This window comes from Parasteatoda tepidariorum, chromosome 5 (assembly GCF_982258835.1).
Source record: "Parasteatoda tepidariorum strain Cologne lab strain chromosome 5, Ptep-v5.0, whole genome shotgun sequence".
In the NCBI taxonomy this organism is placed as follows: domain Eukaryota; kingdom Metazoa; phylum Arthropoda; class Arachnida; order Araneae; family Theridiidae; genus Parasteatoda; species Parasteatoda tepidariorum.
Genome location: NC_141759.1, coordinates 49,490,803 through 49,507,009, shown reverse-complemented (window position 1 = coordinate 49,507,009; position 16,207 = coordinate 49,490,803). Strand labels below are relative to the sequence as shown.

At 31.5% G+C, this 16,207-nt stretch overlaps 1 protein-coding gene across 1 annotated transcript in view; it reads right to left on the bottom strand.

The window, feature by feature from the left end:
• Nucleotides 1-1,605: 1,605 nt before the first annotated feature.
• The window catches only part of LOC107438888 (uncharacterized), a 137,526-nt gene continuing 122,924 nt past the window's right edge, over nt 1,606-16,207 (bottom strand). The window contains exons 39-42 of the mRNA XM_087163864.1: nt 9,057-9,161; nt 4,980-5,225; nt 2,383-2,479; nt 1,606-1,717 (exon numbers count right to left, since the gene is read on the bottom strand). Coding sequence (XP_087019990.1) covers nt 1,675-1,717; nt 2,383-2,479; nt 4,980-5,225; nt 9,057-9,161 — 491 coding nt within the window. The 3' untranslated portion in view covers nt 1,606-1,674. The remainder of the gene's footprint in view (nt 1,718-2,382; nt 2,480-4,979; nt 5,226-9,056; nt 9,162-16,207) is intronic.

Sequence of the window (16,207 nt, the reverse complement as noted above, 5' to 3'; positions counted from 1 at the left end):
TTAATATAATATGCCACAGAAAAAGCTTTTTAGCACGTATTTCTTCGTATAATTTTGAGAAAAAATATAAACAAGGTGATATAATATTTTCTCTTGTTTTCTCTTTTATTTTTCTCTTAACTTAAAATTATTGCTAGAAGAGATTCCACGTTAAAACGCTATAAATTCGAGGTTAATGTAGTTATAATGGATTATTAATTTATGTCGACTAGATCACTACACGATGAGCTTTTTTTTTCTCGTAATGTGTGTTTTAAAATCGACGCAAAATGAAATTCGTGTTTAAGAAAATAGACACAGCTCAAAATTTATGCGAAGTTTTAATGTTCTATCAAATAGGAAGTTTCATACTTTCTCTTCTGTACCTTTTTAACCACATTGTGAAACTAAGTTCCGGACATCAAGGTCAACTTTAGCAGGAGATATTACGGAGGTTCTTTTTTGGAACATTAAACGCTTAAGTGGTTTTGAAAAGTTAGAATTCGATCAACAGCAATTTAATAACTATATTTTAAGTTTATAGAACCCACACGAGATGGACGATTTTAAACTATTGACTTTTAATATCTTTATAAAATATATTAATTAAAAAAAGTACTAAGTGATTTAGGCAACTGGACAACATCACATAATCATTGATTTTGAAAGCACGAGTTTATTTTTTAAAGAGAGAACAATTTTCATAAAAGAAGTTTGAAGAACGGACAAATGCTAAGTCCAATTTCTTAGACGCGCATTTTGAACTGCTCCATATTTAGTGAAGCATTTCGAGACGTATCCATTTTCTTAGACGCGCATTTTGAACTGCTCCATATTTAGTGAAGCATTTCGAGACGTATCCATTTTCTTATACAAGTATTTCAGCTGCGTCCATTTCATAAAAGACGCATTTTGAGCTGTGTCCATTTCATAAAAGGTGCCTTTTGAGCTGTGTCCATTTCATAAAAGACGCATTTTGAGCAGTGTTCATTTCATAAAAGACGCATTTTGAGCTGTGTCCATTTCATAAAAGACGCATTTTGAGCTGTTTCCACTTCATAAAAGAAGCATTTTGAGCTGTGTCCATAATAAGCAGCTCATCGATGGTATAATTATACCATCGATGAGCTATACGTCGCAATACGACAATATAAAAAAAATTTTATATCTCAAAGTAAACTAAATATTTTAACTATCAACCAATGTAGCCTTAGTTAATAATTTATATGATAATTTTATAAGATGCAATAAGATATTAGAGGCATAAAAATCAAAATTAATAATACAATTTTTTTAACGATAATATTTTTAACTGTTGTTTTTTAATTAAATAAAAAAAACGTAAATGTATCATAAGTAGAAAAACATAGAGCCCATGTGAGAGAAGCGAGTCACGAAGATGCGCCCTGAGTAATTGCTTGATTAAAACTCGCTACTTTCACACTCAAAAAGGGTTTCTTCTAATGATAAAACCACCATGCCGTAAGGCCTATAAGACTTTATATTACATTTATCCTTTTAACTGAAGGCAGTAATTTGCAGTTTTATAAAATTTAAGTTGGGTATGTTTGTATTGCAAAGGATTTCAAAGAAATATTTGTAAGACATTTGAAAGATTAAACATTAGTTAAAAAACTGTTATTTATTTACAATAAATAGTGCCAATATAAAATAGTTCATAATATTCATAGTCCTCTAAGGTGACTTGCCATTTAAGCTTTCCAACTTCTTTCTAAATCTGAAAATACAAAAATATTAGGATTAAAATTTAAGGCAGCTGAAGTTTTTTTTAAAAAATTAATTATAATTTTGAAATTAATTATGTAGTGTAATATTGAATTTTCAGTCAAAAATTAACCAATTAAAAAGATAAATCAACATTCTAAGATATATAATTGTTTGTTTAGATTAAAAATAATGTTTTATCGAAAGAAAGAAGAACTTTTTCCCCCATAATTTCGTAATAAATTAATTCAATAATGATAGTTTTCAGTTAAAAAAAAATTTCTAGTTAACAGGCATAAATTAGTTCCCAAAATAAAGAATAAAATTGTATTAAAATATATGATTTGGGTGATCAGAGTAAAAAGTATGAGTAATTTTACTTATTATTCAAAATTTATTTTGAAATGTCCTTTCTGAGACTTAATATTCTTAACTCCCAGTTTGCAAAATGCAAAAACAAAAAAAAAATACATAAATAAAATACTTTAAAGAAAACATAGTTGTTTTTTTGTTTAGTCTCCTAAATCAATAGATAATATATAACTTTCTTTATTTAATTTATGTAAAAATTATCACAAGCGATTTAATGTGAAAAATTCATTTAAATTAAATATCGATCCTCTTTTTAGTTATTTATGAAAATTTTTTATATAGGGTTTTAAAATGATTATAACTTACTTTTTTAGCAAAATGATTAGGATCACTATTGACAATAGAAGTAACACTGTTGATAAGCACAGAATTATGAAAAATATCGACGTGACTTCGAATTTATCTGAAACGAATAAATAGTTAAAAAGTTAAATTGAGTAAGAATAATAAATGAATAATGACAATTCTCTACAATATGCTACACAATATTACATTTCGAAGAAATTAGTTCCACATAAAGACATTTTTATAGAATACCTATTCTTCATTTGACATTTTTAGAATTTGCAACATGCAGAAGAAATCTTAAAATAAAATTCTTCACACTAGTGAAAAAATTACATTTAGTTTCCATTACATTTCTCCGAATTTCTTCACATTAAAATGCATGTACGAATTTCTCCTTAATAAAAAAATAGTTGTTAAATTAGTAGAAATGTACACGTTATTGAAAAGGAAGGAGAAATTGGTTCAAATAAATTTCTTAATAAAAAAAAGTGCTAAAAAAATGCTAGAAATTCGTGAAATCTTTCAGCTTTGAGGTTGATAGCACGTTGTCTTGAACCGTAGAAATTTGCAATCTTAATATGCTTCTTAAAATTAAATACAGTGTTAATATATTCTTAACCCAATATTTTATTTTATTTTAGCCAACCATATATCAGTATGAATAGTTTTCTTTTTACTTGCAATTTAAAAATTTATAATTCCTGAAATAATAACCAAATCTTTTATTTTATTAAAATTCTTGTATATTTTTTGCATCATCGTAAACAATACTTTTAAGACTGGAAATGTTTAAAAAGATTTTATATGGCAAAACTGTAGGCAAAATTTTAAAAATTATGCTTGAAGCTTTTTTAAATTCTGTCCATTTTACATTTCTATAATTTGCATCATAAATAAATAAGCAAAAACAACTTATTTGTTTCTATACGTTACAAAATAATCAAAATAAATGGTTTATTCATTATAGAGCATACCTATTAATTGTATAGATAATCTATTATATGTGTGGAGTGTCCTAAATACGACTGTCAAAGTATGAAATAATTTATTAATCTAGACAATGACTAATGATAAAATTATAGACAATCTATACAATGACCAGGTAAATTGTATATTGGTTTCCGTATTTCATACTTTCATTAAGAACGACTAATTTTCAAAACGATGACTTGGAATTATACGCCAGCAAGAGTTGGAGAAAATTGTGTAAACACTTCAAGCAAACTCTATACATGCAATCTTTCTTTGAAGCGAAAATGTTTTGGAATATTATAAATGGTAAAACCCTTGGTACAATTTGAAAATTCGTGTTAGACGATTTTAGAAATGTTATCATTTTTACGCGTGCAGAATTTGCATCGATCTAAATGAATGCATGAATTTAAATGCTTTTTATTTATCTTGAAATACAATTACACAGAATTTTCATTCTAAAATTACTGAAAAATAATCGATAGCTGTCTGCTCATCCTATTAAGCGTAAAACTTATGGGTCATTACTTAAAGAAGCATTTTTCACCTTTGCGATTTTGAAACAGTTTACGAATAATTTGATTTGAAAACAATTACTATAAATTTATGCGTTTTTTACTATTACCATGGTTTCAAAACCGTAAGAAAGAAATTTAACTGGATACCGGGGTTAGGCATTTTGTTATTCAATGGACATTAAAGTTAGGTTATGGTTCAGTTTTATTAACTGAATCTTGCAGGCGGTGAAATTAGTTCTTCTGGCTGTTTTACCTATCGTAAGACATGAGAAATAATATACTTTTTTATGTTAAGCTTTAATGTGCTATTATCCATGCGTTAATGATATCGTATGATAATATGTATTGTATGTAAATAGTGTTCCAACAGTTCAGTCTCGCAAATTGGGGAGTGTAAAACTCTGGAAATCCTGCATGCATATTGCGGTGTCAACGCTGAAACTCGATACCGCGTTCTGTTGTCATGAGATTGACAGATTTGCCCTTTCGGCTAAAATATGTACCCAATTGCAGGAAACTAAGTGGCTTCATTAGGTGGGTCTAGTTGGTGTGATAACGTTTTGGTTGCTTAACCATAATAGTTGGAAGCAGTTAATGAACGGTTTTTCTCTCAGTTCACGAATTGAATACCATTTTAATTATAGTTTTTGATTGTTTTGTTTGACAAGCTAAAATGACAATTAAATAAATTGTTATTTAACCAAGAAATTTCTAGCATTGTATAATTAAAAAAATCTTAGATAAAATTTGCAATCCTATAGAATGATATCGCTGGTATTAAAATTAGAAAAAATTATTCATTTCCTCTCCTTATTTCGGTCGATCCACTTTTTTTCATGGGTAAAGCAACATTTATAAAAGTTGTGAGTATGATCTATTAAATTGTGCCTATAGTTTTACCAAAATATTTGCTGCTAAAAGAAGTTGTGTGTGTTTCCATAATTTAGTTCAACCCCCCTGTGTAAGGCCAACATTTTATAAAATGACAGCAATTCTTAAATAAAAGATTCAATATTGTATAATACAATCTCATGAAAACATTTTCTTACATTTTTATTTCATGCAGGGGGAATTACATTTTTTTATATATTTCACAAAACTCAAAGTTATTATTCAATTATTTACCTTCACATCTTTTTAAATCTTCTTTGAAAATCTTGTTTGGAGGGCATATGCAGAATCCTTGTTTAATGGAATGAATGTAATGACAAACTCCTCCAATGCTATCGCAAGCGCCATTCATACTTTCACATATTTCATTGATTTCACATCGATCTCCTGTATAAGGTGACATGCATTTGCAGAAGGATTCGTGTCCATCTGATGAACATTGCCCTCCATTTAAACACTCTGCACTACTTCTGCATATTTCTGAAAATAAGCACTCATCATTGTGGATTGAGAAAATACAAGGACAATAAAAATATCGCCAAAAAATCTCTTGAATGTTTCAAACAAATTCACATGTATCCATATTTTGCTATTAATATATAATATATTAAAATCTTTTATTTGTTTTTTATAAACGTCTTAAAACATCTTTAACTATTGAGGCGTCATACAGTCTGATACTTCGTGAAAAAAATCATCCTACTTTTGAAGTCAGATTTACTTAATTATGGTACTGTGGTAATAAGTGCTGTCGTATTAGATACTTTGGTAATTACGCTGTAACTTAGTTAATTAAGACTTGCTAGTTACGCTATTTTAGGTTGTTTCTTAATGAATATATTGGGGGGACCGCAAATTAATGTCATTTCGATGCACTTAAAATCTTTATCAAGATCTTATTTCTAATTAATAACGTATTTACCCCCGTTAGCAACAATTTTTCAATGCCAGATCGAAAATGAATCGAAATGGATTGAAAAAAAAAATTGCTTTTTATGACTAGCGAATATTTAATGCACCAAAACGACATTAATTTCCGATGCCTCTAATCTTTGATTATTAGAAGTGCAATATATTTGAAAATGACAAACATTTTAATGTTTTCCCAGGATTTCCTCCACTCTGTTATTAAAATTATTGTATTAAATTATTTCTTCTTGATTTTGCAAAAATGGGACAAATGTCATCCCAGGTTGTCTATTTTTAGAAAACGATGCCATTTTAAAAATTAAAAATATGTGTGCTATGTTCTAAGAAAATAAAGAAAGCTTTGACAATGTATGAAGTGTTTATTCACTTTCCCATGTGTTACTAACATAATTATTTTAAATTTAATGCTCTAATGTTGATTTTTTTATTATAAGGTCAAATAACGCTTTTCAGATTTATATAAACATTTATTTATTTTTCCAAATGGACCTTTAAAAATAAATTGACTTGCAGTTACTTTTAACTCCCTTATCATGTTAATGATAACTCTTTATATAAAAATATATTTATTCACTTTCAATTTAGCATTTTATGAGATAATAAGTTTACAAAAAAATATATCGATATTTTTATGAATAAAATTCAGTAATTTGTATTGCAAAATATTTTAAAATTTAACTCGAGGAATAGTCCTCCCCTCCTTAACCTTTTTTCCCTCCTCATTAGCAACCATTTATCAAGCTTTCTTTAGCTATATAATTAACTATAATGACAAAAAGTAATTTCAATGATTACAGTATGAATTAGTCAATAGCATAAGTTTTTGCTGCTTCAGATAACTTATTTTTTATTGAAGTACTTTTCACCATTGGTAACAGAAGGAAACTTAGTTCAATTATAAAGATTTTTATTTTTTCATTTTATGTTCCGAATCAAAAATAGCTTTGCTGTTTAAAATTTTACAGACAGGAAACATTCTAACGGCAACTAAAATTGCTTTTTATTTATTTACTTAATTTTCATAAGAAGACTCATTTGTTTTTAATCAGCAAATTAATCATTTTTATTAAACATTAAGATACAAAAAATTATACATGATATAATACTGCTGTAAATATATAATATCTATATATATATTTCTCTTACACGGCACCAAAAAAAAGCCTCATTACAACTCCCCGAATGGCAACGCTAGAAAATCGACCAATGATTGCTGTTAAAAATGTCACATGCCAAATCCAGCTCAGGTGGCACAACATATAGCGCTTTTAAAAACAGAAACAATTACCAGAGTCAGCATTATCAGGTTGTTCAATTCAGATTCATGCACTAAAAACATTACAATATTTAATTTAAACTCAATTAGGAGTTAATTAATTAATTGAAGTGAGAATGCTTTAAAAGGCTGCTGTTGAATTGATATTTTTCTACTGGGAGCTACCTAAACGTCTAAGTGTTTGTATTGAATGCATTGAATTTTTTTATATTTCGCGTTTATTTATGCATTGAATTTTCACGCTTTAAAATGCAGAATATTAGAGAAGCTGCTAGGGCTTTTAAACGTAACGTGTTCGAAGAGCCCAAGAAATTGTTGAGGAATGTTATGGAAGGCGTAGATTGCAGAGATCAAGTGCAATAATAACTGTTAAAGATGTAACAGTAGATGTCGAAGAGTATAATATTAGCTCAATGACGGAACAATGTAGTTATTGTAATGCTTACTTCTGGGCCAAAGAAAGAAATTCTTCTGGCAAATATACGAAATGCTGCCACGATGGAAAAATTAATTTGCCTACACTAATGGACATTCCCGAGTTGCTGCAAAAAATATTAAGTGATAATTCGATTGAGGCACGAAATTATGGATTATCCGGGAATATAATTCTGCTTTTGCATCATTTGGAGCACACATAAAGCCACCTCCTGGAAATGGACCGTATTGTTTTCGGATTCATGATCAAATTTATCATATGGTGTCACCTTTGTATAGCAATGATCAAAATAATGCTGGATAAAGGGCAGCTGAATATTTTTGATTCAACTGAAGCTACCAACAGACGCATTGAAAACAATACTGGATGTTTACGCTCTGTAATGGAATGGTAAAATGTTATGTACTTTATCACAAATGTTAATTAATATAGAAATTGATTTCAATAATGCTGATCACCAAAAAATATTTCATTTGGCGATAAAACAAATTTTTGTGTTCTTGAAAATGAAAGATTTTTTGAGGGTTATTATCTCACAAGGAAAAGTTAGTGTTCAAAGTTTATATTTTTAAATAATACATTTTTTTTCTAAAACTTTCAGAATTTCTAGCATTAACTAATTTATTATACACATTTAGTTGAATTTAGGTGAGTAACTGCAATATTTGATAATTTATTTTGCTAATATGTTTCTCATTTAGCTAATGTTTTAATTTTTTCACCGTGTACAATCTAAATAGCTAATATACTTTTTTAAAAGCCAATAAGAACATTGATAGAATTCTTCTACATAAGTACAATACTATCTCTTTGATGATAAAATACTATGTCCTTGATGATAAAATACTATGTCTTTGATGATAATATACTATGTCTTTGTGCTAGAACATTGTGTTCATTGGCGAGCGAGCGCAGCGAGGCATGGTTCACGGCGTGAACCACATAGGATTGCGTAGCAATTCTCGGGGGTTGGCGAGCGTTAGCGAGCAGGGGGCGGAGCCTCCTAGTACATGTATAAAACTACTATTTTTATAATGTTTTTATATCAATTAGATCTAAGTTCATATTTCTTACTGAACCTTAATCGTCAATTTGGATGACGGTGCTTCAGTTAAATTTATCCAGGCTTCCTGAACCGATTTTATGTCTAATAGTTTTTTTGTACTTGGGTTGCAAAAAATTTTTTTGCAAGAAAATTTTGTTTATAGTGGTGTCCTCTGTCCTCTATTGACAAAGATACGAGAGATTTTCAAAATAAATATAAGTGACAACAAAGCCACTAAATAAAAATGTCCCTAAAATATTTCTTAGCTTCTGATTGTAAGATTTCAAATTTACATCGCATATACATATTTATATATTTAAGAGTGCATGAAAAATTGCATATTTCGAGGGAAACATATTTTATTTGGAAATACAAAGCAACTTTTTACACATTATAACTGTTCTAAATTTTTTAAAGTTGCATTAAATAAGAATAATTAATATTATTTATAGTAACAGTTCTATTCTTGAAAATGAAACTGATTTTTTTCCTTACCTTATAAAATATATCCTTACTAAAAATATTGTGATTGGTGAATTGCCTTTATAATGCCGTAAACATAACTACAACTATATAAATTTTTTTCATTATAAATGATTAACTATAGTACTTATTTTCTTTTACTTGAACAAGTTCCATTTCTTTGAGCAAATCCATCTCGGCAAATGCAAATATTTCTTTCGTTTCTGTCAAAGAAGCAAGAAGCCGTGTTTTTACCACAGTGACATTCTGAAAAAAATATTAAAATACGTAAATATTTTATTAGAAATGTTTAGAGACAGTTTGCACCTTTTTCATTTAGTTAACTTCTACCTCTTAACTAGATCTACACTACGCATGCGTATGGGAATACTTGCTGGATGGAAATTGTGCTAAGACGAAGGAGAGTTACAATATCCTCCTAGAGAGTCATGATGGCTCAGGGGATTAGAGCGCTCAGCTATCGCTGTGGTTATCCGGGTTCAAATGCCAGCAATTGCTGGTTGATACGAAATCCCCACTCGGTTTGCACCGACCACAATGCTGATCTATCCTCAATAGTTGACACATAATGGATTAGAATCCCCTTGCCGTCTGCCTAACCGTGGTTTTTTAGTGTGATTTTTCTCTCCATGTAACACAATTCCGGCATAGTTTCATCAAAAATTTCTCCAGGAAGTAAACTTTTCCCAATACTTAATCCAGTAGTTCCCCTGTCTTCTGGATTGGGTTCAAAATAAAATAACTACAGAGTTGCCGGCATTAGTAGTCATATACTTAACTCCAAATTTATGCTCAAAGAATATATATGAGTGCAAAGACTGATCATGTACCAGTTTATAAATGTTCTATTGTCTTTGCAATACTTTGAGAAACAGAAATTTCCAAAAATCTCGTAACAGAAATTTTTTTATCGAGGTATAAGATCAAACATGACCATAATGTCCTTCTTTCTTACATCTAAATTGTTGTTTTGAAGATTCATCCTATTTATTCAAGCCGGGCCAACGTTGTCTGAGAAAAGTTAAATTTTTTTTTGTTTAAAATGTGATTATTAAACAATTAGTATAAATTAATTAAAAAATTTAATGTACATTTTTTGAAATCTATAAAATTGATACGAATAAAATTAAATACTTTACTAAAAAATGGTAACGTAAGGGTAAAAGGAAAAGGTGTATGTAATGATATTCTAGGTGAGGAAATATAATTTACGATGTAACAAATATTATACGAAAACAATATAAATGAGATTATATTACGAAATTATAGTTTAATGGTATTAGAAATTATATTAAGAAAATGCATTGTATAATTATATTCTAGGTGTGGAAATATAATTTCTCTTCTCACAATGTAAAGGAAAAGGACTAAATTTGATCATTTTCCATATTTAAAGATTTATATCAATCTCAAATCATTGCTTATTATATTAAAAAATATTTATATATTTAGCTATCTAAATTATATTGTAGGTAATAATATTTGTGCAATAACCAGAAAGGTCTTTATAGGGTCTACAAGTGATACGACTTAGGAAACCAGTTGTTTTATTCGTAATCCCTGCTTCCTAAATCATATCAGCCCAGAAAATTTTGAGCAATTGAATGTAAACAAATAAATATACAATTAGAAATCTAAAATAAGTGTTTAATACTATAAGAAATACAATATTATAGTGATAAACAGGGAACTAACTGCATGGGTACAATGAATGACTGTTATGGAGTATAACAATTTATTTTTAGAACTCTCATACATGACTTTCACTTGAATTTTCAAATATTATTAATTATAATACAGTTACATCATCACTAAATTTAATATTTAAGGAGATTTGATTTGGAGTTTTGTTTCAGTTATGTCAAACAAGATTTTCATTTTTGATTTTTGACCGGTGCAGCTGACATAAACTCAAGTTGCCCACAACAAGCATTGTATCATGTCCTCAACTGAATGAGCTGCCACACAGAAAGCAAAGCCGCTCGATAGGTCTAACTCTAAAGTATAGAAGTGTACGGTTGGTTCAATTTAGATCTAAATTATTTCAGTACCTTGTTTCAATAATCTATTTTCTTTGATATTGGTCAACTGAGTTTGGCTTCTGTTGTACGGACTTAGATAGTTCACGATCTATTTTCTTAAGTTTTATATTTACCTCCAGCTCTTTAACTTATTTCTTCGCGAGTATACGTTTATTTCATTGTTAAACATTTTGCAAGTGATTAAATAACAATTTATTGAATTGTTATTTTACCCTATTCAAACACAAAACAGTCAAATAAACAAAAATAACTTGGTATTAAAACTGTTGACTGTGAGAAAAAGACGTTTATTAATCATCTAATACGGTTAAACAATTAAAGTTTTATAGCACCATCTAGACCCACCTAATGAAGCCACTTAGTTCCTAGAAGACGTATTTATTACAGACGAAAATGCTAATCCGTCAATCTCATAACTGATAGAACTGGGGTTCGAATCCCAGAGTTGACACTATAATATTTCCTCCATTCCTTTCAACACATCAAGAGTTTCCAGTGTTCATCATTCTCTAATTTGAGACCCTAGGCAGTTACAACACGGTACTCATGCATATATGACCATAAATCTGTTAAACTATCTCCCATTATCAGTTAAATTTCTTTTTAATGGTTTTGAAGTCATGCTAGTTGTAAATGGTAAAAAAATAGAATTCTGTATTTATGCTTACTAACTGTACTAGTAGTAAACGGTTTTAAAAAACGTAAAAGTGGAAAAAAAATATTTACCGTAAACCTTAAGGTTAATTGGATGGGCTAAGTGCTTCCGATTATTTTATCGTAACTTAGAACAAAAATTCTAACAATGTTAATAATTCTGATTTGGTTGCTTGTTAAAAGAATAGTTCTTTATGATTCAGAAACAAATTCTTCAAGCTATTGGAATCACGGAATTATGTTCTACTGAAACCTTCAATGGCGAAAAGGATTTAAAGCAGTTTCGTCATTTAAATCCATTGAAGACATTTATGTGTGTTAGGAGATTACGCAGATTTGATTAGTTCGAGTCAAATATTATCTTTTCAGTCATAAAAAGTTTTGCTCATTTAAGACTTATAAAACAATAAACCACACCAAAACATATAAATTCCTTTAAAGAAATTTCAGTTGTTGCAATCCTATTGTGGCGAAATCATCGTACTTGATTCTAAAAGTTCATGCTCTGGCGAACCTAAAATATGCAATCTACGCTCAAAGTAATTTTTGTTATCTATTTGAACTGAACTGAAGTTCAAGAAATAGATCGTGGTCATCTCAAACTTCGTTACCATCGAAACCATTTTTGCGATACTTTGTTCTTTTTCTCTACTTTTCTTTACTTTACTTATCTCTTTTTTCGGTAACCTGTCTTACGTTTTTCTTCAGCTTTTACTTGTTCAATCATTCTTCTATGGTTTTAATTTTGTTAAGTTTTCATTAAAATTATGTTTAAATTTAGCATTTCTCCAAATTATTTATCTTTGGTGACAGACTCAACTGAACACGCAGACTCATAAATAACGCAGCCGTTTTCTCGCCAAAGATAAGTGGTGACCCGGTTTTTTGTGGATTTATCGCCTCTATTCCAGTTTGTGGATTGAACTCTTCATATGCAATTGTACAACATTAACATTTTCCATTGAAATTTCCAGAATACTGTAAAATATGCCATTGCCAGAAGATAATAGTTCAGAAGCAGTACCAGTGTCGGAAATATCACGAATAGCAGTCAAACCTCCACCTTTTTGGAAGAATAATCCTAAATTGTGGTTTGCCCAAATCGAAGCCCAATTTGAAATTTCTGGCATTACAAGAGAAGACACAAAATTTAATCATGTTGTTGCCGCCGTTGAATCTCATATTTTGGATTCCATTCAAGACTTGATTATCAGTCCACCTGGAAGTAATCAATATTCCGTTTTGAAGACACGACTCATCGAAATCTATGCTGAGAGCGAAACTTCTAAATTACGAACTTTATTACAAGGTGTTGAACTTGGCGACCAGCGCCCATCTTTACTTTTAAAACGAATGCGAGATTTAGCAGGAAAGCATTTCAGCGATGATTTACTAAAATCACTGTGGCTTGATAGACTTCCAGCTAATATAAAATTAGTGTTGGTTGCTTCTAGTGAACAGTTAAATAACTTGGCAACTATGGCTGACCGAATTCTAGAGTTTGTTCCTCAAACTTCAGTCAACTCTACTACAGCGCCAGACCCTACACCGAAACATCCAAGTTTGGAACATCAAATTTCAGAGTTGTCTAAACAAGTTGCTAACTTGATGGAAATAGTACATAATCGTCAAAATTTTCATAGGTCTAGAAGTCCATCTTTTAATCGCCAAATGTCACGCAACGGACGTTCTCCGTTCAGACGCCAATATGTTGAACCTTCTAATGAATTTTGTTTCTACCACACCAATTTCGGAGCCTCAGCAAGAAAATGCAAGAGTCCATGCAAATTTCGAACTGTAACCAGCGACGTAACTAAACATTCGGAAAACTAAAAAGGCGGTTGCCTAACGGCCGAAACAATCGCCAGATTGACAGAATTCTACTGGCCGATCGTAAGACTAATATCAAATTCCTAGTCGATACAGGTGCTGATGTTAGCGTTATTCCAAAACATAAGTTGTGTTGTAAGGCTGACCCTACACTTAACCTGTATGCTGCTAATGGTACAGAAATTCATAGGTATGGAACAAAGTTATTAGATTTAGATTTGAACTTAAGACGCCAATTCCGATGGAAATTTATTGTTGCTGACATTAAGCAACCTATAATTGGTATAGACTTTTTAACAAATTTCAATTTATTGGTCGATGCTCGACACAACTGTTTGATTGATGCCAATACGAAACTTTCGTCATCTGGGTTCCGAGTTCAAAACCAAGACTTTACTTTTAATTTAACGACCTTGTCTGAGCCTTTGACAGAATATAAGAAAATTTTAGCGGAGTTTCCAACGTTGACAAATTCTTGCTGTTTAGGTAAACAGAAACAAAATGCTCTAGTTTCACACTTCATTGAGACTATAGGCCCTCCTGTGTTTGCCAGACCTAGAAGATTGCGGCCGGAACTTCTGAAAGCAGCTAAAAAAGAATTTTCTTATCTAATGTCATTGGGAATTATACGCCCGTCTAAAAGTCCATGGTCTAGTCCTTTACATATGGTCCGAAAAGCGAATGGTGACTGGCGACCATGTGGCGACTATCGCCGATTGAATGCAGTTACTATTCCCGACAGATATCCCGTACCCTTCATTCAGGACTGTACTCAAATGCTGGAAGGTAAGAAGATATTTTCTAGTTTAGATTTATGTAGAGCGTATCACCAAATTCCAGTTAACCCTGAGGATATACCAAAGACAGCAATTACAACCCCATTTGGTTTATTCGAATATGTATTTACGCCATTTGGATTACGAAATGCCGGCCAAACTTTCCAGCGCTTTATAAATCAAGTATTATCAGGCTTAAATTTCTGTATACCCTATTTTGATGACATTCTAATTGCCTCCACAGATGAACACGAGCACAAAGTACACCTTAAACTCGTATTTCAAAGATTGGCCGAACACGGTTTAAGTTTAAACGCTTCTAAATGTATCTTAGGCCAAGACTCTGTTTCTTTTCTGGGATGCTTAATCACACCTGAAGGGGTTAAAGCACTCCCGACTAAAGTTGAGACTATTTTAAACCTGCCAAAACCTAAAACAATATCCGACTTAAGAAGATTCTTGGCAATGCTTAATTTCTATCGTCGTTTCATTCCTAATGCTGCACAAACCCAAGCTGTACTTCATGATTTTCTTAAAAATGCTAAGAAAAATGATAATAGATTGGTGAATTGGACTGATGAAGCTATATCTGCGTATGAAAAGTGTAAGCGTGACCTCGCCAATTCAGCCACATTGGCATATTTTCCTTCAGCTCATCCAATCTCCATTACAGTCGATGCTTCAGAAGTTTCCTTAGGCGCAGTCTTACAAGCGCACACGCCAGATGGTTCACGGCCTATTGCTTTCTTTTCACGGAAATTAACTCCAGCTGAAAAGAAGTATAGTACCTACGATAGGGAATTATTAGCCATCTACTCTGCCATACGACACTTCAGAGATTCAGTCGAAGGAAAATATTTCTCTATCTTCACAGATCACCGTCCACTGGTATACGCTTTTAGGAAAAAGCATGATACTTGTTCGCCAAGACAATCACGACAACTCGACTACATTTCCCAATACACCACAGACATTAAGCATGTTTCTGGAGCTGACAATGTGGTAGCTGATACCCTGTCTAGGATAAACGATATTTGCCTAGCTAATGCAAATCTGGAAGATATTGCTAAAGCTCAACAGGATGACCAGGAATTACAGAACCTATTGACAAATTCATCTTCATCACTTCAGTTACAGAAAATGGAAGTTCAGCCGAACGTTTTCCTCTACTGCGACGTGCCCAACGACCTTGTGCGACCGTACGTGCCTGTCAATCATCGAAAGATTATTTTTGACAGTTTGCATGGCCTTTCACACCCAGGTATCAATAGCACTAAAGTACTGATCAAGCAGAGATTTATCTGGCCGTCAATAAACCGAGATATTGCACACTGGACACGTTCTTGCATAGACTGTCAAAAATCGAAGGTTCAAAGACATACTAACAGTCCTTTGCAGAGTTTCAAGTTACCTGATCATAGATTCGAACACATCCATATTGATTTGGTTGGACCTCTCCCACCTTCAGAAGGCTATCGTTATTTACTAACCTGCATTGATCGCTATACTCGATGGCCTGAAGTCATACCCATCTCTGACATCTCTGCTGAAACTGTTGCAAAATGTTTCGTTACCAATTGGATTTCCCGGTTTGGAGTGCCAGTTGTAATAACAAGTGATCAAGGCCGACAATTCATGTCAAAATTGTTTGCCAATCTATCGTCCATGCTGGGAATAAAAAGAATACGTACCACTCCGTATCATGCTATGGCAAATGGTATGATCGAACGCCTGCATAGAACTTTAAAGCAAGGTATTATGTGCCACAACAAACTTCGATGGACCGAGACTCTTCCTATCGTTTTACTAGGGATCAGATCAGCATTTAAAGTAGACTTGAAAGGTTCCTGTTCTGAAATGGTTTATGGCACAGGTTTACGCCTACCTGGCTAATTTTTTAACCCTTCCACAAAACCCATTGAAGAGTCTACTTTCATTGAACACTTGAGGGAGACAATGGAAAAGCTTACACCCGTTCCTGCTTCTGATC